This window comes from Notothenia rossii (assembly GCF_949606895.1).
Source record: "Notothenia rossii genome assembly, chromosome: 7".
In the NCBI taxonomy this organism is placed as follows: Eukaryota; Metazoa; Chordata; class Actinopteri; order Perciformes; family Nototheniidae; genus Notothenia; species Notothenia rossii.
The window spans coordinates 1,056,924-1,083,060 of NC_136905.1; the positions used below are offsets into that span (position 1 = coordinate 1,056,924).

The following is a 26,137-nucleotide window of genomic DNA, read 5'->3' on the forward strand; positions in this document are numbered from 1 at the left end:
AGAGTGCCAGAACGCGGCTCCGGCACTTCAGATAAGGAGCCGTACACATGCCGCAATTTTTGCGTGGCTGTGCCTTTAGTTGTAAGCTCAGTAGCGATCTGTTCATCTGTCATACTGATCATACAGTCAATAACTTTGTTGTTATTAGCATCTGGTTAGCTAGCTATGCTAACGAATATAAGAAAGCTTTTTCTCCAACCAGTGAGGTAAAGGCACATCTTTATATGATCATTAGTTGTAAAGAAATAAGAGAATAAAGTTAACAGGTATAACATTATATATGACAGTAAAAAAAGTTGATTTGTAAAATATCCATAAAGAAAAATAAAATCAGTTTGCAGTTCTGTTTCATATGGGTGTTGAGAGATTTATCCATAGATCTCCTAATGTTGCTTCAACATTTAAAAGCAAATCTTCCCCCCAGAGAGGAGGTTAGGTCCCCCCCCCCACTTAAATCATGTTCACATGGATAGGAAAGTAAATACATTTTCAATCATCTTGTGTCCATATCTTTCTGTTTTGGTGGTCATGCCACACCGTGCACGTGCATGCATGCGCGAGTCATGGTGAGATATCTGGATTAAGAGGTTGCTTTTTCTTTGCACAGCATGAAAGAAAGGCCAAATGAATGGGCTGTGATTTTAGTTTTTTTAAGCAGAGGTCAATCATTTGTACGGCCCTCGGAGGATGTTGAAAAAACTGAAATGGCCCTCGAGAGGAAAAAGGTTCCCCACCCCTGATCTAATGGAAAGAAAACTTCCAAAAAATACATAGAAATGGTGTTTCGTTTTATTACCATGTCTGAATTTATCTATAGATTTAAAGCGAATCTGCATTTAAAGAGCAACTTCCAGGTTAAAGACACCTGTGAATAAATGTGTAGGAAAATGATGAATACACTAGATTTTCAAAAATATATACAGAAATATACACTACAGTGACATCAGGCGTCGTTTTTATAAGAAATGTTCACTTCCGCATAAAAAAGCCTCGGCACGTGGACCTCCCGCGTGTGACGTAACACCGGGGACACAAGGGGGAGAGCGGCCGGTGTAACGTATTAATAAACATGGATCCCAATGCTAGTTTTGACACAGAAGACACAGAAGAAGTTGAACATGAATATTCGAATGCATATGACGGACCACAACCTTATAATGATGAGCCTGCTAGGCGTCCAAGAGACCAGGAGCAGCCAAGGATTAGAAGAAATAACGGCCATCGGAGAGAAATGGAGCTGTGGTGTGAGGAGAACCAGTGGAGAACTGGGCAGCTATCTTGGTGAGTGACCGGCGTTAGCTACAGAATGTTAGCTAACGTCAAATCACAACATTGTGAAGTTAGCTATCATATATCAGGCTATAACTAAAGTAGCATTGATAATATAGTAACGTTACTGGCAGGACTGTTGATACTGATCTATAACAGAAACTAATGCGCAAGTATCAGCCGTATCAGGTGAGTGGAGGTTGAGCCGGGAGCCAGGAGTGACAGACAAATTACAAATGGTGAAATACAATGTAAAACTACCAAAAAATACCGGCTCACTAAAACACAACCGCTCAACTCAACGCAACTACTAACTATACCCGCGGTCAGAGAGCGGAGATGTTTACCCTTTGTGATGTATTATGACGCGTTTGACGTATGACCTTAACAAAAAGCCGTTTTTAAGAGCAGAGCTCAAAATTGCTCCTTTCCCTCTGAATTCCTGCCCTTATGTCTCGTAAAACATATCAAATCCTACATTCACTTTTTTAATTGTAATTTTCAAGCAAGTTTAAGCAGGAAAAAAAACAGCCTGCAAGATGCTCTTTAAACATAACATTTCAGGGGAAGATAGGCTACATTGGTTTTTGTCTTTCGGCTAATTAGCTGTAAACTCGAGGCACTGGCAGCTTAGTCATTTGTTCATCACCACTCAGCTTCAAACAAGCCAAGAAAACATGGGACTATAAAGTGGGAGGTGCTGCTACCTGTCTGTCTGAAGGGACAGTAAAGTGGGAGGTGCTGCTACCTGTCTGTCTGAAGGGACAGTAAGGTGGGAGGTGCTGCTACCTGTCTGTCTGAAGGGACAGTAAAGTGGGAGGTGCTGCTACCTGTCTGTCTGAAGGGACAGTAAGGTGGGAGGTGCTGCTACCTGTCTGTCTGAAGGGACTGTAAGGTGGGAGGTGCTGCTACCTGTCTGTCTGAAGGGACAGTAAAGTGGGAGGTGCTGCTACCTGTCTGTCTGAAGGGACTGTAAGGTGGGAGGTGCTGCTACCTGTCTGTCTGAAGGGACAGTAAAGTGGGAGGTGCTGCTACCTGTCTGTCTGAAGGGACTGTAAGGTGGGAGGTGCTGCTACCTGTCTGTCTGAAGTGACTGTAAAGTGGGAGGTGCTGCTACCTGTCTGTCTGAAGGGACTGTAAAGTGGGAGGTGCTGCTACCTGTCTGTCTGAAGTGACTGTAAAGTGGGAGGTGCTGCTACCTGTCTGTCTGAAGGGACAGTAAAGTGGGAGGTGCTGCTACCTGTCTGTCTGAAGGAACTGTAAGGTGGGAGGTGCTGCTACCTGTCTGTCTGAAGGGACTGTAAAGTGGGAGGTGCTGCTACCTGTCTGTCTGAAGGGACTGTAAGGTGGGAGGTGCTGCTACCTGTCTGTCTGAAGGGACTGTAAGGTGGGAGGTGCTGCTACCTGTCTGTCTGAAGGGACAGTAAAGTGGGAGGTGCTGCTACCTGTCTGTCTGAAGGGACTGTAAGGTGGGAGGTGCTGCTACCTGTCTGTCTGAAGGGACAGTAAGGTGGGAGGTGCTGCTACCTGTCTGTCTGAAGTGACTGTAAAGTGGGAGGAGCTGCTACCTGTCTGTCTGAAGGGACTGTAAAGTGGGAGGTGCTGCTACCTGTCTGTCTGAAGTGACTGTAAAGTGGGAGGTGCTGCTACCTGTCTGTCTGAAGGGACAGTAAAGTGGGAGGTGCTGCTACCTGTCTGTCTGAAGGAACTGTAAGGTGGGAGGTGCTGCTACCTGTCTGTCTGAAGGGACTGTAAAGTGGGAGGTGCTGCTACCTGTCTGTCTGAAGGGACTGTAAGGTGGGAGGTGCTGCTACCTGTCTGTCTGAAGGGACTGTAAGGTGGGAGGTGCTGCTACCTGTCTGTCTGAAGGGACAGTAAGGTGGGAGGTGCTGCTACCTGTCTGTCTGAAGGGACTGTAAGGTGGGAGGTGCTGCTACCTGTCTGTCTGAAGGGACTGTAAGGTGGGAGGTGCTGCTACCTGTCTGTCTGAAGGGACTGTAAGGTGGGAGGTGCTGCTACCTGTCTGTCTGAAGGGACAGTAAGGTGGGAGGTGCTGCTACCTGTCTGTCTGAAGGGACAGTAAGGTGGGAGGTGCTGCTACCTGTCTGTCTGAAGGGACAGTAAAGTGGGAGGTGCTGCTACCTGTCTGTCTGAAGGGACTGTAAAGTGGGAGGTGCTGCTACCTGTCTGTCTAAAGGGACAGTAAGGTGGGAGGTGCTGCTACCTGTCTGTCTGAAGGGACAGTAAGGTGGGAGGTGCTGCTACCTGTCTGTCTGAAGGGACAGTAAGGTGGGAGGTGCTGCTACCTGTCTGTCTGAACTGAAGGGATTGCCGATGTCCGCACCGCTGTGCAGGAGACGTGGAGGGAGTCAGGGAGGGAGGGTAGAAAGAGCAGAGGAACTTCCCAGTCTAATCTCCCGACCTGATATTTTTATTTTGTATTCAATCAATATCTTTTTGGAAAGGGAAACTGTGCGCAAACAGCAGCAGTAGATATATATTCATTTATTTTAAAAAAAGAAAAAGGTAACAAAAGGGCACTTTCTCTGGAGGAAGAAAAAGGGCAGGGGCTCAAGCCCACTTTGACGTCATATGTGCACGTGCCTGGTGGGGACATTTGTCTTTGTTATCATGTTTCATTTCCAGTTAGTTTTTCAGCTGTTATTAAAAGATCTTTGTGCTCATTAATGTCTCTGTGTGTTTGTGTCCCCGGCTTTCTCTCGTTTTAATCTGCACAAACAAACTGAAACTGTTTCACAGTGGCGGCGCTAGGGGGTGGCTACTTGGGCTCAAGCCCCGGATGTTTTCTGAAAAGCCCCGGATGTTTCAATTAAAAAGAAAAAGTTTTTAGAACGTCTCGGGAGTAATGTGCTTTACCGGAGTCCACCAGAGAGACAGCCGCTGCGGGACAGTAGCCTGCGTACTGCGTAACCTTCCCTGCCCTGAAGAAGAAGTGATCCATAGTGCCCACCGCCATATGGCTCTGCTAGTGCCTGACGAGTTTTAAGCTAATAGCCTATAAAGTTATGGATATGAGAAAGTTATTTTCATTGAAAAAGGCGCCACAAGCTGCAGCAGCAGCAGAAATATCAGCAGCTGACAACAATGTCATCACCAGCAGTGAAGAAATTTCTCGGTATTTCACCGAAATAAGTAAACGACTGTATTTGAGTGAGTTAAGGCATTAGTTTGCTTCATTAAAGGATGTTAATTAATAAGTGTTCTCCAGTGCCTTTTGTCCGCTTTAAGGTATTATTAAGGTAGGGTTAATGTTGCTCTCAAAGTGCACCAGATTGATGCTTTTAACTTCAATATTTAAAAAAAAAAATCTTCCCGGGGGAGAATGCCCCCGGACCCCCCTAAAGGAGGCGACGACCCCCCTAAAAGGATGTTCGGTCCATCCCCCAGTTGTAAAAAAATAGCACTCTACCCCTGCACCCCCCAACAACTCCTGGGCCAAGCCCTGGATCTCCTTCAATCCTAAATCCGCCACTGCTGGTTCATATCACACTGTGCGTATACACTGTGTGTACAGTGTGCACACACCAAGTGTGAGTGTACAAGTGAGTGTATTCCTTGCCCTCGCGTCCAGGAGAGAAACTTAAAATAAGGAGACCAATGGAGTCTCTGAGAAGGTTCAAACTTTAATTAAGTTGGTAATAGAACAAGCAGAAGGTGAAGAAGAGAAAACTGAAGTCAAGCTTACTGTTGGTATTTCGGAAATCCTTTCCGGAATAGCTTTTCAAAATAAACTTTAACCACAGGCGAAAGCTAACCGGAAGTATTTTCACAATAAAACAGTTATAAAATGACTGTATGTTTAAATATCTTATATCATTAAATAAAGCTCTCTCTCGCTCGCTCGCGCACGCACACAAAATGGCTCGTGCCACACACACACAGAGCAGAGCTTGAATGAAACACAGAGACCCAGAAGTAAGCTACTTGTACTCACGAGGCCTATTATGTGCAGAATCCCTCTCGCTTGGTGGTTTTGATTGAGTGTCCACACATTGAAGTTTAAGCACAAAAAAACGATCAATTTTTCACTTTGCTGTTAGCAAATAATTTGGCGCTCTAGCTAACAGGAAGTCACTCAATTGTCACAAAGTAATTTAGCCTATGGGTAGGTCAAAAATCTAATGGGTGCTGGCCATTGGCCTAATCATATCACCTGTGTTGGCTTTATGTGTTTGGTCAAAAATTATAATAATAATTTTTAAAAAAACAACAAAAAAAACACATATTTCCGGGGGGTGCTTCAGGCGCCGCCCCTGGGAGTGAGCTGGAGAAGGACAATTTTTGTTGACCGCACGCACGCTCGCACGCACGCATACAAGAATATACACATATGGATATTATGGACTATTGCATTTTTGCTTTGGAAATAAAAGGTCAAACGCATACTGTTGGAAAGACTGAGTTTTTGCGCGTCCACAATGTTTTTCTCTTGTTTAGTCCTTCGCGGCACTTTGTTTGGAATATTACTGCCGCAATATCAAGTCAACAAGAAAGACTTGTACCACAGCGTGGATCTACGGAAATCGAGGATATATACGGAGATTCCTAGGATCGATCGGTGACGCTGTGGAATTAAAAGGAAACATTGAAACGCCGTGATCGCCGCTGTATTGGAGAGCGGCGACTCTACTTTTTGTAATGCTATTTTATTTCTATTTACATTACATTACATTTAGCTGACGCTTTTATCCAAAGCGACTTACAGTAAGTACATTCGACCAGGAAGATACAACCTTGAAGAAAACAGAATCATATAAGTACATCAGGTTTCATAGAGCCAAACATTTCAAGTGCTACTCAACTGGCTTTAGATAAGCCAGCCCTTTATTAGTAGTGCTTTGTTAGTAATTCTATCTCTGGAAGTGGAGTCCAAAGAGATGAGTTTTCAGTCTGAAGAAGATGTGTAAGCTTTCTGCTGTCCTGATTTCAATGGGGAGCTCATTCCACCATTTTGGAGCCAGGATAGCAAACCCACGTGTTTTTGCTGATGGGAACTTGGGTCCCCCTCGCAGTGCGGGTGCAGCGAGCTGTTTGGCTGATGCAGCTTTAAGATGTTTACATTTTCGATTGTTTGATTCTAGTGTTTTAACTGTCTAATGTACAATGTCTTGTCTTTTGTTGCTGCAGCGTAAACATTTCCCCAATTGGTTTCAATAAAGTACTTCTTATTTTATCTTAATCCTCAAATATATTTTACTTTAAAAAAAAAAAAAACATTGATGTAACTACATACACATATCGATATGTTGTATAAATATTGCAAATTAAAACCTTTATTAACCACTAATTACCAAAAATTGCATTTCTATCCTGTTATTAATGCATTCAAATCATGATTCAAATGGCCCGCCACGAACTTCCGGGAACTTTCTGAGTCTCTCTGAAACAAGTGATGATCAAGCATTCTGGACTTCCGCTGTCACAACTCTTCTCTACAGCCAATCAGAATAGACCTTCTCGAGTTCTCCGATTGGTTGGTTTTGTGGCACATTTGTAATGCTGTGACAACTTGAGCGAGCAGGCAGGGAAAGCTGAGCACAGGCTGGAGAGGTCGAGCGAGGGAGAGAGAGCGCGTGCAGCGGTCTGCTTGCGCACGGAGCAGGAGTTTTATGAGAGAAAATGTATTTCTCTGTTTGTTTGTAGCCTTTATTTAACCAGGTGAAAAAACCCATTGAGATCAACAATCTCTTTTTCAAGGGAGACCTGCAGCACATTGTTTACACATAAAAACAACAGAAAACAAAAAGGACATCAATACAACAACATTTGTGTTCAACATGTTTCATTGCGTGCTCAGGATGGAGGCACAAATATAACGCCATACACAGGAGGGGGTTCAAGGGAATGAGCATGCTGATAAGTTAGCAAAAGAGGCGTTAGAAAAGTAAATAGCAATACCAGTTTCACTTGGAAAAGGAGAAGGAAAAGCAATAATTAAGAAGAAGGGTATGGAAATATGACAGACAAGGTGGGAGGAAGATCAGAAAGGGAGGAGATACCACAAGTTACAGAAATCAGTCATAATAAAGATCTATACAGAAAGGAACAGATGGGAGGAGATCATCACTAGACTCAGACTGGATCATACAGGATTAAACGGAACAATGTTTATAATGGGGAAAAGCAAAGTTGAAGAATGCAGGGGGTGTGGAGTGAAAGAAAATGTGGAACACATCATATTACACTGTAACATGTACAAAACAGAGAGGGAACAACTAAGAGACAGGGTCAGAGAGGCAGGAAGGGAGTGGAGCCTGATGGGGACACTGGGAACAGAAGGTGAGGGGGTAAGAGCTACCAGGAAGGGAGTGGAGGCTGATGGGGACACTGGGAACAGAAGGTGAGGGGGTAAGAGAGGCAGGAAGGGAGTGGAGCCTGATGGGGACACTGGGAACAGAAGGTGAGGGGGTAAGAGCTACCAGGAAGAGAGTGGAGCCTGATGGAGACACTGGGAACAGAAGGTGAGGGGGTAAGAGCTACCAGGAAGAGAGAGGAGCCTGATGGAGACACTGGGAACAGAAGGTGAGGGGGTAAGAGCTACCAGGAAGAGAGTGGAGCCTGATGGAGACACTGGGAACAGAAGGTGAGGGGGTAAGAGCTACCAGGAAGAGAGTGGAGCCTGATGGAGACACTGGGAACAGAAGGTGAGGGGGTAAGAGCTACCAGGAAGAGAGTGGAGCCTGATGGAGACACTGGGAACAGAAGGTGAGGGGGTAAGAGCTACCAGGAAGAGAGAGGAGCCTGATGGAGACACTGGGAACAGAAGGTGAGGGGGTAAGAGCTACCAGGAAGGGAGTGGAGCCTGATGGGGACACAGGGAACAGAAGGTGAGGGGGTAAGAGCTACCAGGAAGGGAGTAGAGCCTGATGGGGACACAGGGAACAGAAGGTGAGGGGGTAAGAGCTACCAGGAAGGCCATTCTTAAGTATTTGAGTGAAACAGGATTGAATAGAAGAATTTAAAACAACGTAAACAACACAATGGTATAATTCCACAAGTGGTGATAGGATGATATGGTGATACACTCTCTTGTACAGTAGGTGGCGGTATGCACCTTAAAGCTGTTTGCAATACGCCAAAAACCGAGAGAAGAAGAAGAACCTGTATCCATGCTGCGTCTCGTCGCTACGTCGCTACGGTTCTCTCTCTCTCTCTCTCTGTGTTCCTGAGAAAGTGTGCGTGAGCTCCAGCACTACTCCATCATCGTCTGTGTGTCTGGATAAACCTCTGAATGAACTCTGTGCTCTTTTTTCTGGAGCGTTTACCTCGGACTATAGGAGCTAGCTTAGCATGCTAGCTGGAAACACGTTAGCAACACTAGTCAGATTGAGAGTTTGACGGAGAGAGAAACGGTGTGTTTAAAGGAGTCTGCAGGAAAAGGTGATCTAGGAAACATGAGTAAAGTCCAAATGCTGCTGTCGTTGAAGAAGCAGCGACTCACTGCTGCTACTGAAGAGATATTTGCTCTGTTTGAACAAACAATAGCAGAGCTCGAGGAGGAGCTGTCTCTTTCCAAAGAGGAGAACAAGAGACTCCAGAAACTACTGGACGCTGTTTTACAGCCTCAGCTTCGGATACACAGAGCAGGTCTGTTCCCTTTACCCTTAATTAACACTTTACACCAGGGCTATTCAACTACACATTCAGTTGGGCCAGATTTTATAACTACAAAATTCAGCTGGGCCAGACATTCAGCGGCCTGTAAAAAGCGGGTAGTGACACATTTTAAACCAACACATATTACTGCGATGAAAAACATGCAATTTTTATTCATTGTTCATCTACTCTAACAAAGGTACGTCAAAAAGTGCATAAAAACACAACAAATTAGCATTAATTTAACAGAATCTGAAAAAAAATTGCACAGTCGTAGCATTACATTTGTTTGCTTTAGAAGCCAAATATTCAGGTTATTTTTTTTGAACCAGGCACATCACAAAGTGCATTTACTGAATACAATAATAGCAGTCTTAATACATTTCCTGACATACAAAACAAACAGCTAAAGAGCTCCAATGCAACACAAAGAGGTAGTACTGTAGCAATACTATTTTTTCACTTTTCAAGTAATAACAACAAAAATCATACGTTTTGGTCACATTTGACCCAGACACATTACAAAGTGCACTTAAATGACTACAGAAAGAACTGTCAAACCCTTCAGTGCACAAACCCATAACAAGGGATACGGGTAACTATATGAATGAATACTACACAACACGTCTACTATAGTAAACTAGGTGCTTACTATCACCTCATTTGTGATTTGTCATCGCTGACTTTCTCAAAGGGAGAAGGGACATTTTTAGTTTTGAACAAGAGCAGTGATTTTTGGCTCATAGGATGTCAATGCAATCCTAAGACATTGGTGAAGAGTGCTGTCAGTCAGGGAGCAGCGAGTGCTACTTTTGATTGAGTTCATGTGTGAAAAGCTTGATTCACATGTATGTTGATCCAAACATACTGCAGTAGGGCCTGGCTCATTTCGTGGCATCTGCAGGCAGTGGCAAGTACTTCCGGCATCTGCCACAGAGGCCGCTACTCCATGGTATCTGTGGCAAGTATATGCCACAGCCACAACTTGCCGTGGCAAGTAAATGCCACAACCATGCCAGTATATGCCACAACTTATATATGCCACAACTTGCCATGACAAGTATATGCCACAACTTGCCGTGGCAAGTAAATGCCACAAGTTAAGAGTTAAGAGAAGGTTTACGGTAGCTGCCACCCGCCTTCCGTGGCAAATGCTGATATTTAAACCCGTATTTATCGCGTAAAATGTCGCTGTTTTAGTATGACTTTATCGGACTGATCTGTACACAAGACTGATGATCTGTTACTGATGGTCCGATCATATTTTTTAAAAAGATTAAACATATGTTCAGATTTTACTTGGAGAACGTGATTTGTTAAAATAAATAAACGTGCTATTTTTATGATAATACTCAAGATATATTATTAGTAAGTTGACAAAGATCTAACATTGTTGACCAGAGGTGGGAAATAGGCTAACTTGTATACTCAAGTACTGTACTTGTGATTTAGAAATAGCCTAGTTGTACTTTAGTTGAGTATGTAAATGGTATGTTACGTAGTAGGCTACTTACCCCACTACAACTCAGAGGTAAATTGTGTAATTGTAGCCTACTCCCCTACATTTATTTAATACGCTACCTTTAGTTACTTACTACAGATTCTGATTAATGATGATACATATAATCAAGTCTTAAATCAGACTTTATAGTTACTCCTGGAGTAAATTCACAAGATACCCTACTACAGTATACAAAGTCATTAAAACTAGCTGCACCTTTACCAGCTTTGAGAACACTTTCATGATCAATCATTATAATGAAAACATGTAATATGCACTTTAAGTATATTGTTATGCTAATCATTTTTGCGCTTTTACTTGAGTAACATTTTAATGCATGACTTTTACTTGTAACAGAGTATTCCAACATTTAGGTTGGCTACTTCTACTTTTACTTCACACTAGAACCACAAGGGGTCGCTGTATAGCCTACCTAAAACCACCAACGTGTCAAATGAACGAATGCATTGATTTTCAAGGTACAATGTTATTTTATTTATCATACTAGAACACAATGAGTGTTGCCACTACATCGCCGTGGCATGTGCCTTGGCATTTGTGGCATCTCCCACAGAGGCCACTACTCTGTGGCATCTGTGGCAAGTATATGCCACAGCCACAACTTGCCGTGGCAAGTAGGCTATATGCCACAACTTGCCGTGGCAAGTATATGCCACAACTTGCCGTGGCAAGCATATGCCACAACTTGCCGTGGCAAGTAAATGCCACAGATGCCACAACTTGCCGTGGCAAGCATATGCCACAACCTGCCGTGGCATTTGCGCATGTTGAACGGGAGTTGCCACAAGATGCCAGAGTTAAGAGAAGTTTTACGGTAGCTGCCACTCGCCTTCCGTGGCAAATGCTGATATTTAAACTCGTATTTATCGTGTAAAATGTCGCTGTTTAGGCATGACTTTATCGGACTGATCTGTACACAGGACTGATGTGCGATCTCTATTTTTCAAAAAGATAATAAATTATCATTTATATTCAATTTTACTTGGAATAGCCTACGTGGTTTGCTAAAATAAACAAACGTGCTATATCTATGATAGTATGCTAAACATAGGCCTATATTGTAATAAAAAAAGAAATATTGGCAAGTGAGCGTTGCAACGCAAGCCCTTGGCAATTGTCGCTTCTTGAGGGGAGTTTCCACTGCTTGCTACGATAACCAGGTGTATTGTTACTAGTAAAGACAAATAATTAAAAATAAATATCTGTATTGACACAGCAACGTGTACAATGGTGTTATTAGACTTGGCTACAGACTTAGGGCAGCTGTAACTGATTGCAGTTGCCACTGCTAGTGAGATGCTAAGATTTATATTTTATAAATGAGGCAAAGGACAGTTATATTTGATTGTACACATGTATAAATGTGTTATTTTAAATACAGGCATATGTACTTAATTTGTATTATTTTTGTTGTTAATAAACAGATTAATGTCATTGTATCTGTTTTGTTGTTTAATATTTTAATTCTGGTTGAACATTTTTATTTAAATGCTTCAGATTATTCTTATTAGATATTGATATCGGTGAATCCAAACAAACCATGTTATTCCGTTAAGACAATCATGACAGTATATTAAAATTCAAGACACAATGCATGCTTTTTTATCCATCCTTTTATCGCGTTTTGAAAGTGGTGAACAATTTATATTTTGTTCGAGTTCTTGACAGAACGCTGAGTCATGCTCATCCAGCTCCCCTTGTCAGCTTTGCAGTGCTTCTCGGCTTTGCGCTTGGTTGTCCTTATCCTTATCCTTGTCCTCCTCAAAAACTGTGTTTTGGCACCAAATAGCAGCAGCCTTCAGATGTGTTATCAAGATGTTTCCTGCAAGAATGAAATACATTTACTTTAACTAATGCTTAAAAATGTAAAATGTAAATCTAGTAAATAACCAGATTTACCTCAACTTCTAATTTCATTGAATAGTTAAAACAAACCTTTGCATCAAATATAACCAGAGATTGCTAATCAAGATTGACATATCATTGCTTGCTTTACATTCAATAACATTATAACCTAAGAAATGTTGTTGTTGTTGTTGTTGTTGCATTTGAATTTAAATGAATAGTAGTTCCCTACCATTTTTATTGTGAATACCAGCAAATATACCATGATCTTTTAGTGAATGTAAGACATCAAATCACTGCTAATCTAACTATAACATCTTCCTTTATCTTTGCCTACAAAGCACACACACTGCTTTTATATATATAAAAAGGTTGCCGAAATTCACATAATAGATTTGTTGAGTTAATCTTTTGTGGGTGCTTTGTAAAATCCTTACCTCTTCTGGTATGTGAGCCTCGTCTACTGTCATGTCAGCTCTGGAAAAAGGAAAATTATTTGTCAAGAAGCTGGTGCCATTCCTTCATTACATTAAGGTAATCTTGATATGCAAAACCACTACATGTCCCTGGCAGAATGGATTTATTGATGTTGCACATAGGCATGTTTGCCTACAATGCAAGTGGGCTATACCTGGTCCTTCTATTGGATGTGCACTCCAGAAGCACACTTTCTGCCTGGTAGCGGCAGATTTTTTTTTTCCGTGACATCCACTCAATAAAAACCTTGAAACAAATATATTTGTAATTAAAAGCATGTTGAAATCTGACATTGAAATGAGGCTTATGCTGTGTTTTATGTTATTTAACTATAGTTATTTTACCAATACCTATCATCTCACCTCTGGCAAAAGGACCCCTGATATATAAAGCTGCTTCTCAGCTACAGTTCCAGGCAGTGAGAGGATATTTTCAATGCGCTGGATGATCTCCTCTGTCTGAATATAAAAAACATAGAGGAAATTAACAATATGAGACCTAACAATGTGTGAAACTTGCTAATTGTAAACTAATAATGTTCCTTAATTGTTTTATGTATTTCTCCCTTGACCCCCTCTGTGAAAATATATGTATACAGATTTTCATGTCTGCCCGATTTTCACTGCGCAAGTGCGAGTTGGTCTCCCATATTATTGTACAGCTACGTACGGCAATCCAAACAGGACATATGACAAAGCGGCATTTGGCAAAGAAGCAAAAAAAAAGACCACATTAATCTGAACGAGAGAGATGAGTTATTGAAATTACATCATCTTGTTAAGGCACTTAAAGACCTGCTTAAACCAAATATCCAAATGTATTTATATTAAGGACCAAAGTGCCTGTTTATGTGTAGCTGGCAATTGTGTTTGTTAACTATATTACATAAATCAGCTTTATCTGTCTGAGGTAATCATCATATATATATATATTACACTGTGAAAAACAATGCGCTGAATGAATGTTACATTTGAGGCTTTGCAGACATACAATAACTTGCTAAACATACTGTATGTATTTGAAAATGTTATATAACATTTAAAATAACATGATTTAAAGATACATTTTTATTGAATCAAAGGCTATTGTTTGCCATGCTTGAAATATCAGGAATGATATGCTAATGACATAGAAATAGAACTCTACATACCTTCATGTCATTGAACAAAGTGAAATGTTCGCTGTAATGATGACGTAGGGCTGGATCCAATCCTTTGTGTTTCCACAGATACATTCTGTTGGAGAGAACAGTCCCACTCTGCAGGTTTCTCTCCAAGTCCTGTAAAGATATATGTTTATTTGGATGTAGATAAAGTTGTGCCCAGACTACAAGCATGAATATTGAGTGCCATTTAGGTGACTCTTTGTAAAGTCCACTATAGAAATTGCATAATACAGGACTGTCTCAGAAAATTAGAATATTGTGATAAAGTTCTTTATTTTCTGTAATGCAATTTAAAAAAAAAAAAAAAAAAAAATGTCATACATTCTGGATTCATTACAAATCAACTGAAATATTGCAAGCCTTTTATTATTTTAATATTGCTGATTATGGCATACAGCTTAAGAAAACTCAAAAATCCTATCTCAAAAAATTAGAATAGTTCCTCAGACCAAGTAAAAAAAAAAGATTTATAACAGCAAAACACAATCAAACATTTGAAAATGTCCATTAATGCACTCAGTACTTGGTTGGGAATCCTTTTGCACGGATTACTGCATCAATGCGGCGTGGCATGGAGGCAATCAGCCTGTGGCATTGCTGAGGTGTTATGGATGCCCAGGATGCTTCAATAGCGGCCTTTAGCTCATTAGCATTGTTGGGTCTGGTGTCTTTCAGCTTCTTCTTCACAATACCCCACATATTCTCTATGGGGTTCAGGTCAGGGGAATTTGCAGGCCAATCGAGGACAGTAATGCCATGGTCAGTACACCAGTTACTGGTGGTTTTGGCACTGTGGGCAGGTGCCAGATCATGCTGGAAAATGAATTCCTCATCTCCATAGAGCTTTTCAGCAGACGGAAGCATGTAGTGCTCTAAAATCTCTTGGTACACAGCTGCATTTACTCTGGGCTTGATAAAACACAGTGGACCAACACCAGCAGCTGACATGGCTCCCCAAACCATCGCTGACTGTGGGAACTTCACACTGGATTTCAAGCAACTTGGATTTTGCTCCTCTCCAGCCTTTCTCCAGACTCTGGCGCCTTGACTTCCAAATGAAATACAAAACTTGCTTTCGTCTGAAAAGAGGACTTTGGACCACTGTGCAACTGTCCAGTGCTTCTTTTCCTTAGCCCAAGTCAGACGCCTCTTCCGTTGTCTTGAGTTCAGAAGTGGCTTGACCATGGGAATACGGCTATTGTAGCCCATTTCCCGGACACGTCTGTGAACAGTGACTTTTGATACCTGGACTCCAGCTTCAGTCCACTGTCTTTGAAGCTCCCCCAAATTCTGGAAGCGACTCTTCTTCACAATGCTGTTAAGGCTGCGGTCATCTCTCTTGGTTGTGCAGCGTTTCCTGCCACATTTCCCCCTTCCAACAGACTTTTTGTGTATGTGCTTTGAAACTGCACTCTGTGAACAGCTTGCTCTTTGAGAAATTTCTTTTTGTGTCTTACCCTCCTGATGGAGGGTGTCAATGACGGTCCTCTGGACAGCAGTCAGATCAGCAGTCTTCCCCATACTTGTGATTTAGTTTACTGAACCAAGCTGAGTGTTTTTCAAGGCTCAGGAAACCCTTGCAGGTGTTTCGAGTTAATTAGACGATTCAAGTGATTCGTTGAACACCCTACTAGTATACTTTTTCATGATATTCTAATATTTAGAGATAGGATTTTTGAGTTTTCTTAAGCTGTATGCCATAATCAGCAATATTAAAATAATAAAAGGCTTGCAATATTTCAGTTGATTTGTAATGAATCCAGAATCTATGACATTTTTGTTTTTTTAATTGCATTACAGAAAATAAAGAACTTTATCACAATATTCTAATTTTCTGAGACAGTCCTGTATATGTTATTACCTGGATCTCTTCATCTGTCATAATATCTCCTGACATGCCTTCCAGTGCCTCCAAGATGCCACTTCTGTACAAGACAAAATTAGGTTTCCAATAGCACAGACATTTTAACATATTTCACTTTAAAATGAGAAAAAAGCAAATGTCCAAGGCCTTACATTGTTAGACAATTTTTTATTATTTCTATTGTTTATTCGTTTAAACGTAATGGAGTAAAACATATTCTTTAACCTTTAATATGAACAAACTGAAAATGATTGACACTGACATGTGGGCATGTAAGAAGATGTACTTACAAATCACGTGTGTCGCATCCACAAAAGAAACTCTTCAAACTCAATTTCCCCTTTAAAGAAGCACATTGAAAATGCAGCCATTGTTTACACATTGTGCACTGGACCCATTTGTAGAGCTTGATGTGTTCATGGAAAAACCTGTCAAAAGGCAGAATTGGGACAACTTTATAAATATTCCACAATGCATTAGAAGTGCTTTCAATTAGTCTAGTAGTAACTATAGATAACTGACATTGTCAAGTATGTTGTGTGTAAAGTGCTATATAAAAAAAGTACTTAGTTGTCCCGCTTGCTCTCTGGAATAAACATGACTTGGTTTTCCAAGCCAGGCAATGGATGCTGGAGTGTGTCTGGTTGGCTTCAGCTTCCAGCAGTTCGATCTCCTTCTGCTTCATCTTTGCCAATTCTTCCGTGGTAGGTGGGAAGTCCTTTGTAAAAAATAAGAACTTGAGTTTGACACAACACTTCTCTTATTGCCAGTATTGAGTGATCTCAATGAATTAGTCTAACCTCAACATTCACAGTTTTAATCATCTGCGAAGCATGGTGCAGACGAAGAGTCCTGCACTGGTTGAGTGTCAGAGTCTCTGCAGTAACATCCAGATTTCTGACTTCATTTTCAGCTGCCTGGTTGGGAACCAAAAAAAAAACAATTGACTTTAAGTATTCAGCAGATAGCGCATGAATTTAACAGGAAGACAAGCTAACTCACAGCACACACAAAAACTCCACAATTAACAGAGTCCTGCTGCTTCCACTGGGGAGGACATGTGACAGTCCATCCGTGAAGACCACCAGAAAATCTGAAGACATTTCTAAAAAAGAAAGTCAATACCTCAATAATAATATGTTGTCAAATAACCAGACCTAGTGAATTACTGTTGTATGTTAGGCTTTGACTGTCCCTTTACCTGAGTATGTCCATGTCTCTGTCACTGATCTTTGGGAAAAGCATCAGTGAATCGTAGATTTTAATCTGTTTAGCTTTGAAGTCCAGCACCTACGATGAAAAATAACTGTCACCACTTCATTGAGAATTCTAAGAAAAAAGGTTAAAGTGACATGTAAAGTGTTAAAGAATGTCATGGTCTGGGTTATGGCATTTGCATTATATGCAACATTTAATCTGGCCCTCTAGACATGAACTTGCCTGCCAAAAATGTAAATCTGCTATCTTTAATTATCCAGTTCCATAAAAATTTCATTTTTGAAAAATAATAATAAAATATTACTGATGGCTCACCCAAAGAATGAAGTGGTTTCCCCTCTCTGGAGAATAATCACCTACAAGTCTTGGAAGGAAGATCTTGTCTGACACCTAAGGCACAACAATAAATGGTAACATAATACATGTTAAAAACACATGTGTATTGTTGTTGTTCTTTTGTAGTATGCATTAAAAATAGTAAAAGGACCTACAGGGATGGACTTCAAAACCCTATCAGTGACTGCTCCACTTCGAGTCCATTCACGATGCCACAAAATGAAGTCGAAAGTGCCCAAAGAACTGCACTGTAACAGAAAATGTAGCATTGATATTATAATAATCCTTAATAATATTTTTATAACATTATATTTAATGGGGAAAAGTTCAATCTATTACCTTGTTCTCTTGAGCCAGTTGTGCCACACGATAGTTAACTGCCTGTCAAGGAAAATACATGTTATAATAAAAAATCTTTTTCATTGTTTCGTTTTTCACACTTTTTTGATCAGTATTAGGTAAACATTTCTGGAGCTTCCAAAGCAAGATTATTTATCTGCACTTACATCATCAGTCAGCCATGGCATGTTTACTGAGGACTGTCCCAACAACTCTGGAGGGCAAACACTCTGAATGTCCTTTCTGGATACTGGGAAACGCCTTGAGATTTCTGCCAGGTGTTGTTGTTCATTCCGACATCCAGATAACAATTCCATGAGTTTTTCCTTAAATACAAACGTTATTACAAAATGACGAGTGTTAACTGCTTAATTAAAGTTATTTAAAGAAAAAGAAATGGTAGAGGGGTGTGTTTATTCACCTTGTCCTTTAAATCTGTTGCGATAAGATCCAGTTGAAGGTTATGGCACTTTTTTTTAGCACTTTCACAACTCGGAAATTATGATCAATTATTATGTTATATCATCATTTTCCAAAACTTACCAGCAGATTGCAATCCCAGCATTCCATGCAGTCCAATAGACAGCTGGGTGTTGCACATGGCCTCCATTTGTGCCTTAAAACTGTTGTTGATTTTGTCGTTGTGCAACTCAAACAAAACCCTCAGAGTTTGTTTGAATTGTGGCTCTTTCATTTGGCACAATGAATATTTAACAGCTGACAGTTCACGATTCAGTTGCTCTGCCACTGAAGAGTTCACCTCTGTACGGAGGGTGGGGCAAATGTTCAGGCTTCTCAACTTCTCTTCTGGGCGTTTTTGATTTTTCTGATGAAATCTGTCATACAGAGAGAATCGTTCACATGTTCCTGTTATAGGATGTACTGCTGTGAATCTGTCACTATCTGGGCTTTCTTGCAGTGGTAATGGAGACCTCAGATTCTTCACCCACTGCATGTCAACGTGTAGTTGCCTGTTGGCTGCCAGTTCGATGTTATCAAGGGTTCGTGCACAGAGTCTTCCATCGTTTGGTTGGAAGAGAAGCTGTTTGGTGCGGTTGTTGGTGTGTCGAGCAACCTGACCTGCTACATCCGAAATGTAGCAGGTCGGAAAGTGCTTGAAACTAAGAAGACCATCAGTATGGTCTCTTGCCGACTCCGTCCAAAACAGAATGTTCATGTAGTACACTATGCCATGTACACAGGAGAAATGAAGGACACCACCTAAAGAATAGGAACAAAAGACACCTCATGTTATTGGAAATCAAACAATGTTTAATAAATGTTTGTATTTAAAAATATCAGTCAAGCTCTTTCTCACCACCAGCTTTCTGTAACTTCACAAAAAGCTTCGGGTAAATGTCCTTAAAATTAAGGAGTTCCAGAAGCCTGTTCATCAAATCCGAAATGGATCCCTCTGAGGACACACCCAGAGCATCACAAGCATCCTGGAGTTCCTTTTTTTGAGGCTAAAAGATCGAAAGGGACCATTTAAATCAATTCAAACCACAATACATATTGTATTATCTTGCATGACAAAACCCAATTTCAATGACAGAACTGCATAGAGGGCTATGTCTACATTGTCTAAAGTCTGAGAGAAAAAAAGAAACATTAGCACAAGGTGTACCTTCTTTGAGTCAATGATTCCCAGTATGATGTCTTCATTTATGTTGATGTTGGGATGCTTGATGTCATCTTTTTTTTTTTTTATTGCCTTTTTGGCCTCAGTTTTAGGTAAAATGTTACCAACTCTTGTTTTTTCTCCCATCCATGGTGCCAGTGTCGAGTGGCGAACAGAAGTAGAAAAGGGATTGGCCACAGATGTTCCTAGTAAAACATATAAAATTGCAATGCAGGTATTAAAATATTTTATATATATATATATAAGTATCAGCTTGATGTCATTATACAGTTTACTATCACAGTGTAGTCCAAACCTGATATGAGGCCTTCGGCTATATGTGACTTGTCAAGCTCTGACCATGCCTTGACAATATCGACTTCCAGGTCACTTTCAGAAATGGTATCTGGATCAGGCCTTTTAAATGTCCCAACTGAAAGTTTAACATGATTTGTAATGCATGCAAATCATACAACCTATTGCAGAGTAGTACAGTATCTACTTAGCACAAAGTGTATATGTATATATATATATATATATATAGCATTCAGGGCCCCCTGACACAATGCACATAGTCTGGAGCTCGCTGGGGTCCTGCATATGCTTTAATCACACTTTTGTCCATTTGCCTATCACTTTATGAAAATACAAAATAAATTATTAATTCACATATTATTATAGGCTAAAATAATATGAATCATTGAATTACATTAAGCAACAACACTTACGCGGGACATCAAAGGCAAGTTTCCAGTTGGCATCAGCTACTACCACAGCTGGATTGTGCCCACACTGGTGGCAATAAAAGTCAAACTTGAAGTTGGTCAGTGACAGAAAGTGATGGAATGCCCTCCTTACAATTTGGTGGTGGTACCAGTTGTCGTTGAACAATGACAGAGTGTCCAGCATGCGTCCAGTGGTTGTCTTGTTCTGTTTTTAAACAACATAGCAGGATATCTTCATTATCAAAAATGATTGCCAAAGATATGATTTTGCAAGATTGAACATCATGAAACTTGGATGTATTTATTTAGGTTATACACAAAGCTTACCGCCAAACCAGACAGGAGAAGCTCACAAAGTGGCAGTGTCAAGATGACCCGGTTGTTGAAGTTGTGGAAACCAGTGGAAAAATCTTGGAATCTGACCAGATTGGCACATGTTGGGCACTGTTTTACAGCAACTGAAACACCTGTTGTTTCAAAGACATATTACACATACAAATTACTTTCATGTGTTATTGTTACAGTTGTCATTAAATAAATATATTTATAAGATATCAGGATGGATATACCATGCTACGTATAAGGAATCTTTTTTTTAATGGTTTTACCTTTTTTGATATACTTAATCCCATACACCGTTGCTTGTGTGGTTACAATTTGTTGGGAATTAAGATCTGGAGGGGTGGGCCCTGGACAGTAGGGGCAGGTTTCTTCTGACGGGACAAAACAGGGGGGTGCTTGTCTCTCCTTAGTCCTCAGCTCCAACGGTAACTCCTGCAGGCACGGGATGCGCTTTTTTGTTGATAAATAGTCTGTCATCACAGTTACTTTTTGAGAAGTGAGATTGTGTGGCTCACAGAAAGGGCTGCTCTCGACCATATGTGTTTCCAAGTCGTCTATGTCCTCAATTTGTAAGTCAGAGGTGACTAGGGTGCCTGGAGACTCCTGGAAAATCCACCAAATTCCCATCATTCGATGTATACATCGATGTGATCTTCCAGTTCCCTGACACTGACAGTTCCACTGTCCTGCCACTGTGTCAAAGGTCACTCTGGTTCTTCCAAACCGGCACCAGTTGTCTCTTTCATCAGTAAAAACTGAAAAAAAATAACACCGTTTGGAGTAACCCTCGTCTCCAAAGAAAACAGGAACCACACTGTCCACACCATTGGTTTTTGCAGCAGTGTTTAGTCTTTCACATTTTGTCCCCCACTCAGAGGACATCAGCCCTTTGCTTAACATATCCTGCAAGGACGTGGATGTGAGGACTGCTGGCTGTGAATATGGTTTGGCACTTTTTGTTCTTTCAAGGTGTACACATTCTTTTCCAGGATTTCCTGAACACCAAGCAATCTGCATGAAAGTACGACAGTTCTCAACCTCACAGTCAATATTTGGTGGCTTTGTTGACTTGATGACATGAATGGGGAAAACTGGACTATGGTCATATTTTGGAGTGACATAGATTCCATTTCGTACATCTATGCATGTCATGGATGTAGCATCAAGGTTGTGTCAACAGTAGTGCAATGGAGATGGTTCCAGCAGTATGACATTTGTTATGATATGAGTTTACTGCATCTAGCTGTGTATTAGTTTTGTTTTCACCTGACACACTAGGCACTATCATTTAACAGCATATAGTTGGATGATTAAGCTGCTTGCCATAAAGATTACATTTTTTTAAATGCAGAAAATCCTACCATGTTTTCTTTTAAAATGATTGATGATGGTGGAGGAGCGTGTGAAGGTTCTATAATGGCAAAATGGGCAATGGTAATGACTTCTAGATGCATTTTCAACGTCCTTGCAGAGGCAGGCGACCACAAATTTCTCTGAAAAAAGTGAAATTGTTACCATGATGCATTAAACATTTTTCAAATATTAATGAATCAAAATGTACTGTTTAACATCTTTCTTTTATACTTAATACCTTGGTTATTTTCAAAAAAATAAACTGCTTCTCTGATATGCTTTATCTGAAGGTGATCCTTATTTGCAAGTTCATTTTGTTGACAGAAGACACACTGGCCACCAGCACTGGCCAATAAAGAAGTAACATCAGAGAACGTCTGATGTGAAGCTGTGAAGAAAAAAAACAATGGAGGTGAAAGAATCAAAAAGCCACCCCCATCCCCCATTGCCCACCGCACCGTCTACTGTATGTCACACAAATTATACTTTATAACTTGAAATAAACCGACGAAAAGTACTTTAAATAAATGCCTTACATTAAGAAAAAGATCAATCCTTTCACTATTCTCTGTCGTTTAGCCTTCTTGCCAAACGTTGATTTACTTTACACCATCCTCACCTTCCATTTTCCTTAAGATGGCAGAAGAACCATCGACCAAGTCCGGAGTCTGTTGACATATAGAGAATAGTCAACAAGAATTGACACTAAATATATTACGGTACTAAACTTTCTAGCTTTCAATGTTTTTTTTATTAATTTAACATAGGCTATCCAGTTTTAGCGTATTATGTGTCATGTGTAAATAAAGTAAACATTTGTTATTGTTAAATAAAAACTGAAATGAAATCATATTTTTATTTTTCCATTACATTTATCTGCAAAGACCGCTGAGTTTTTGGTAAAATTCTCACATCTACATTTTCTCGATCAAGTCAATGAGGAAAACAGCAATGGCGCCCCTGTAAAATAATAACAGCCGATGCGAAGTTTGCCATGCTAAAACACAACTTTCTTAGTTATTAACTTGAGTAAGAATCACTACATTGGTATAAATCTTATTGTCAATAACATTCATAACAATTAACACCATCTTCAAAAAAAGGCTAGGCTGAATATTTTAACTGATCTAGGTCTCACCTTTGGTTAATGACGACGGCAGCGATCTTCTTGTGCTAGACGCGTGGGTTTCCAGTTAAGGCCATGGTAAACAAATTCCATTTTGCTGATTTTTTTAAACTTTCAAAACTGGGCCGGATAGTGTTGTATTTGCAATATGTAAAAGGTTCTGCACCTTAATTCACAAGTTTAATGCGTAACCCTTTAATTGCCAGACTAAGACAAAATATATGGAACAATTAGTTATTTGCATTTTTTTATCAAATGGTATACACCAGGGTTGGAGTTATGTGGGAGCCAATGGGAGCTGAGCTCCCATAAGGAGGGTCTGAGCCCGCACGGACGCATACATCATACATCTGTGGGGGTTTCTAATACATTACCAACAACCATTACTTTAATCACAAATGAAATAACTCTCTGTTTTCAGTCTTGTTCAGTTGTATGTTATTATGCACTAGTAAGCACTCTTTTTATGTAGTTGTTAGAAAACTAAGATGGTGTTTTTTGTTTTGTTTGTCTTACACCATGAGAATGATAAATACTTAAAGAAACATGAAGAATGTTCTCTTAAGCATGATACTCCAAGCAATCCTCATTTAACCGTATAAAGTTGATTTAATATGTTGAGGAAAGAGGGTTACAATGTAATATAATTACACCCTTGTTAAAACTTTTTGTGTGCATCAGTAAAAAGGTTATATGTCATGCATGCAAATATCAAATCATTGTGTTGCTAATTAACATAAACAGATTTTGATATGATACGTTGTATTTACTTTATTTATCTAAAATGTTGAAATCTTTGCGTTACAGCAAATAATAATAATAAAAAGAAACAGGAAATAATTTACACATTATTAGTAGATATTTATCTACAGAGTATCTAAAGAATAAACAATATAGCCTACTGAATATGTAAGAATACACTACAATAAACCATCTCACTAAAACCAATAGAAACATATATTTGTCTTTCTTAACCCTTTCATCCATGAATTATGAAAGCCTCACTCAGGATTTTTTTACCAATTGTTTTTATTGCTCTTGGGGCATGAAAAACAAGATTTTAACTTTAGTTTATTTTTATCTATTTTTTTCAAATTTAGAACATTTAAAAATACATTTTAAAAAATAATTTTAAGGATGATGTTTTCCTTATTAATAAGTCACAAATCACAAACTCAGTAAATGAACACTGACATAACAAAAACACAGAAAATGACCACTAGTTGTCATAAAGTAAAACAGTAACAATAGGAAATGACAGTCTTTTCAAGTGAATGTATATATTTATATATAAAACAAACAATAGAAGCACACTTACTGTCAAGTAGCCTATACCAACATTAACATAAGATAATCCTTATGTGTATTATGTATGATGGAAATCCATCAAGGGTGAAAGGTTATATCATGTGCACAGCTATTGCTTATGGCAATGAAAATCGTATTGGTCCCGCCATGCGTTTTAGAAGGGGGATGATTTTAACCGTTTTTATTTCAGGGGGGATGCCATCCCCCCTCAACTCGAGTACCGACTATTATCATAAAAATAGCACGTTTATTTATTTTAACAAACCACGTTCTCCAAGTAAAATCTATAGAACATATGTTTAATCTTTTTAAAAAATATGATCGGACCATCAGTAACAGATCATCAGTCTTGTGTACAGATCAGTCCGATAAAGTCATGCTAAAACAGCGACATTTTACGCGATAAATACGGGTTTAAATATCAGCATTTGCCACGGAAGGCGAGTGGCAGCTACCGTAAACCTTCTCTTAACTCTTAACTTGTGGCATTTACTTGCCACGGCAAGTTGTGGCATATAGCCTACATGCCACGGCAAGTTGTGGCATATATAAGTTGTGGCATATACTTGCCACGGCAAGTTGTGGCATGGTTGTGGCATATACTTGCCACGGCAAGTTATGGCATGGTTGTGGCATTTACTTGCCACGGCAAGTTGTGGCTGTGGCATATACTTGCCACAGATACCACATCTGTGGCATATACTTGCCACAGATACCACGGAGTAGCGGCCTCTGTGGCAGATGCCGGAAGTACTTGCCACTGCCCGCAGATGCCACGAAATGCGCTTGCTGTCTCTCGAAAAGTGTCATGTATTTTACGTCATCATTTTACGTCATGAGCCCGCCTGCAGACCTCCACTCTCAGGACAGTTCCGGTGCAGGCTGCACTCTCAGGACACCTCCACTGTCAGTACAGGAAGTGACGATTCTGACGAACACGTTTTTTTTCCAGCCCACCGAAGGACCCGTTTTTTTTCCCGCCCACCGAAGGACTCGTTTCAAATCACAATGGAGACTCATCACGGAGGTGATGAGTCCGCCCACGTGCACTTTGGGTCGGCCTTGGTCAAGCCCTTTTGACCCCCCCAGCCTGGAGGAATGTAACGGGAGTTGACAGGGGACTCTGCCCGCCTCACGAGTGCCTATTTTCGGACACTTTTTTTCACTTTCCCCCCTATTTTCCCCGGTTTTATTATTATTATTATTATTTTTGGCTATTTCACACGGTTTCTACCGGGGACATTGCCCGTCATCCATATATTAACGGATTTTGACCATTTTTGTTGCATTTTTCTCCTCTTCTCTCACTGATCGAATGGCAAACGCGACCCACTGTCGGAGGGCCTCCGCACCGGGCCCGGCCTAGTGCCGGTGCTCTGGCGGTCGGTTCCTCCGAACTGCGGGTTCAAATCTGATGGCCGGGAGGGTGTGCTGCGTTGGGGTGGGGGACTTCCCCCACTCTGCGTGTCTCTTCCTTCCCGGGCCGGCCGATATGAAGCGTGACCAAGACGCACCGTCCAGGGGTCCCACTCCCGCAGCGGGGTGGAGGTTCCCAGCTGGAACCTCCCCACCTCCGCCGTGTATGTGTGTGTGTGTGTATGTATGTATGTATGTATGTGTATATATATATATATATATATATATATATATATTTTGAGAGAGATATTAGGGCTGGCCGATATGGCCAAAAAAAGAAATCCCCGATTTTTCCACAAAAAATCCATTTTATGATTTAAATTGATTTTCTCCTCCCCCCCCCGCCCCCCTCAATTCATATGCAGATGACAAAGTAATTGTTCCAAAAAAAAAAACCTGGGGTCCAAAACTTTAATCATGTTAATAAACCCCGGCTTTTCCACCGTATATCACCATATCCTTTGCTATATACATACCGACCACATCTGTAATGGCTTTCCAGCGGGCTGAATTCTTGTCATATGGGATGCAGTTTGAAAATGTTTGTGTTACGGTGGACTGTATTTTGGCGGCTGTGCGTGAGGTGCTTGTAGT

The 26,137-nt window shown here is 40.5% G+C and overlaps 2 protein-coding genes across 2 annotated transcripts; both read right to left on the bottom strand.

Annotated features, from left to right (window-relative positions):
* Positions 1 to 11,799: 11,799 nt before the first annotated feature.
* Positions 11,800 to 18,086, bottom strand: LOC307045848 (uncharacterized protein). Its single transcript, XM_079691829.1, has 16 exons — positions 18,074 to 18,086; positions 17,820 to 17,978; positions 17,653 to 17,694; positions 17,469 to 17,561; positions 17,293 to 17,367; positions 16,961 to 17,049; positions 16,762 to 16,864; positions 16,560 to 16,676; positions 16,326 to 16,477; positions 16,050 to 16,187; positions 15,757 to 15,820; positions 13,881 to 14,009; positions 13,093 to 13,188; positions 12,885 to 12,976; positions 12,691 to 12,730; positions 11,800 to 12,230 (listed from the first exon to the last, which is right to left on the bottom strand). The coding sequence occupies exons 2-16, from the start codon at positions 17,967 to 17,969 to the stop codon at positions 12,219 to 12,221; spliced, it is 1,392 nt and encodes a 463-aa protein (XP_079547955.1). The 5' UTR covers positions 17,970 to 17,978; positions 18,074 to 18,086; the 3' UTR covers positions 11,800 to 12,218.
* Positions 18,087 to 18,169: 83 nt separating this feature from the next.
* On the bottom strand, positions 18,170 to 22,792 carry LOC307013475 (uncharacterized protein; the record flags this gene model as incomplete). The annotated part of the gene is made up of 7 exons (XM_079640873.1): positions 20,607 to 22,792; positions 20,326 to 20,465; positions 20,002 to 20,203; positions 19,590 to 19,706; positions 19,280 to 19,479; positions 18,971 to 19,118; positions 18,170 to 18,873 (listed from the first exon to the last, which is right to left on the bottom strand). Exons 1-7 carry the CDS (start codon positions 21,490 to 21,492, stop codon positions 18,170 to 18,172), a joined length of 2,397 nt encoding a protein of 798 aa, XP_079496999.1. The 5' UTR covers positions 21,493 to 22,792.
* Positions 22,793 to 26,137: the final 3,345 nt, after the last annotated feature.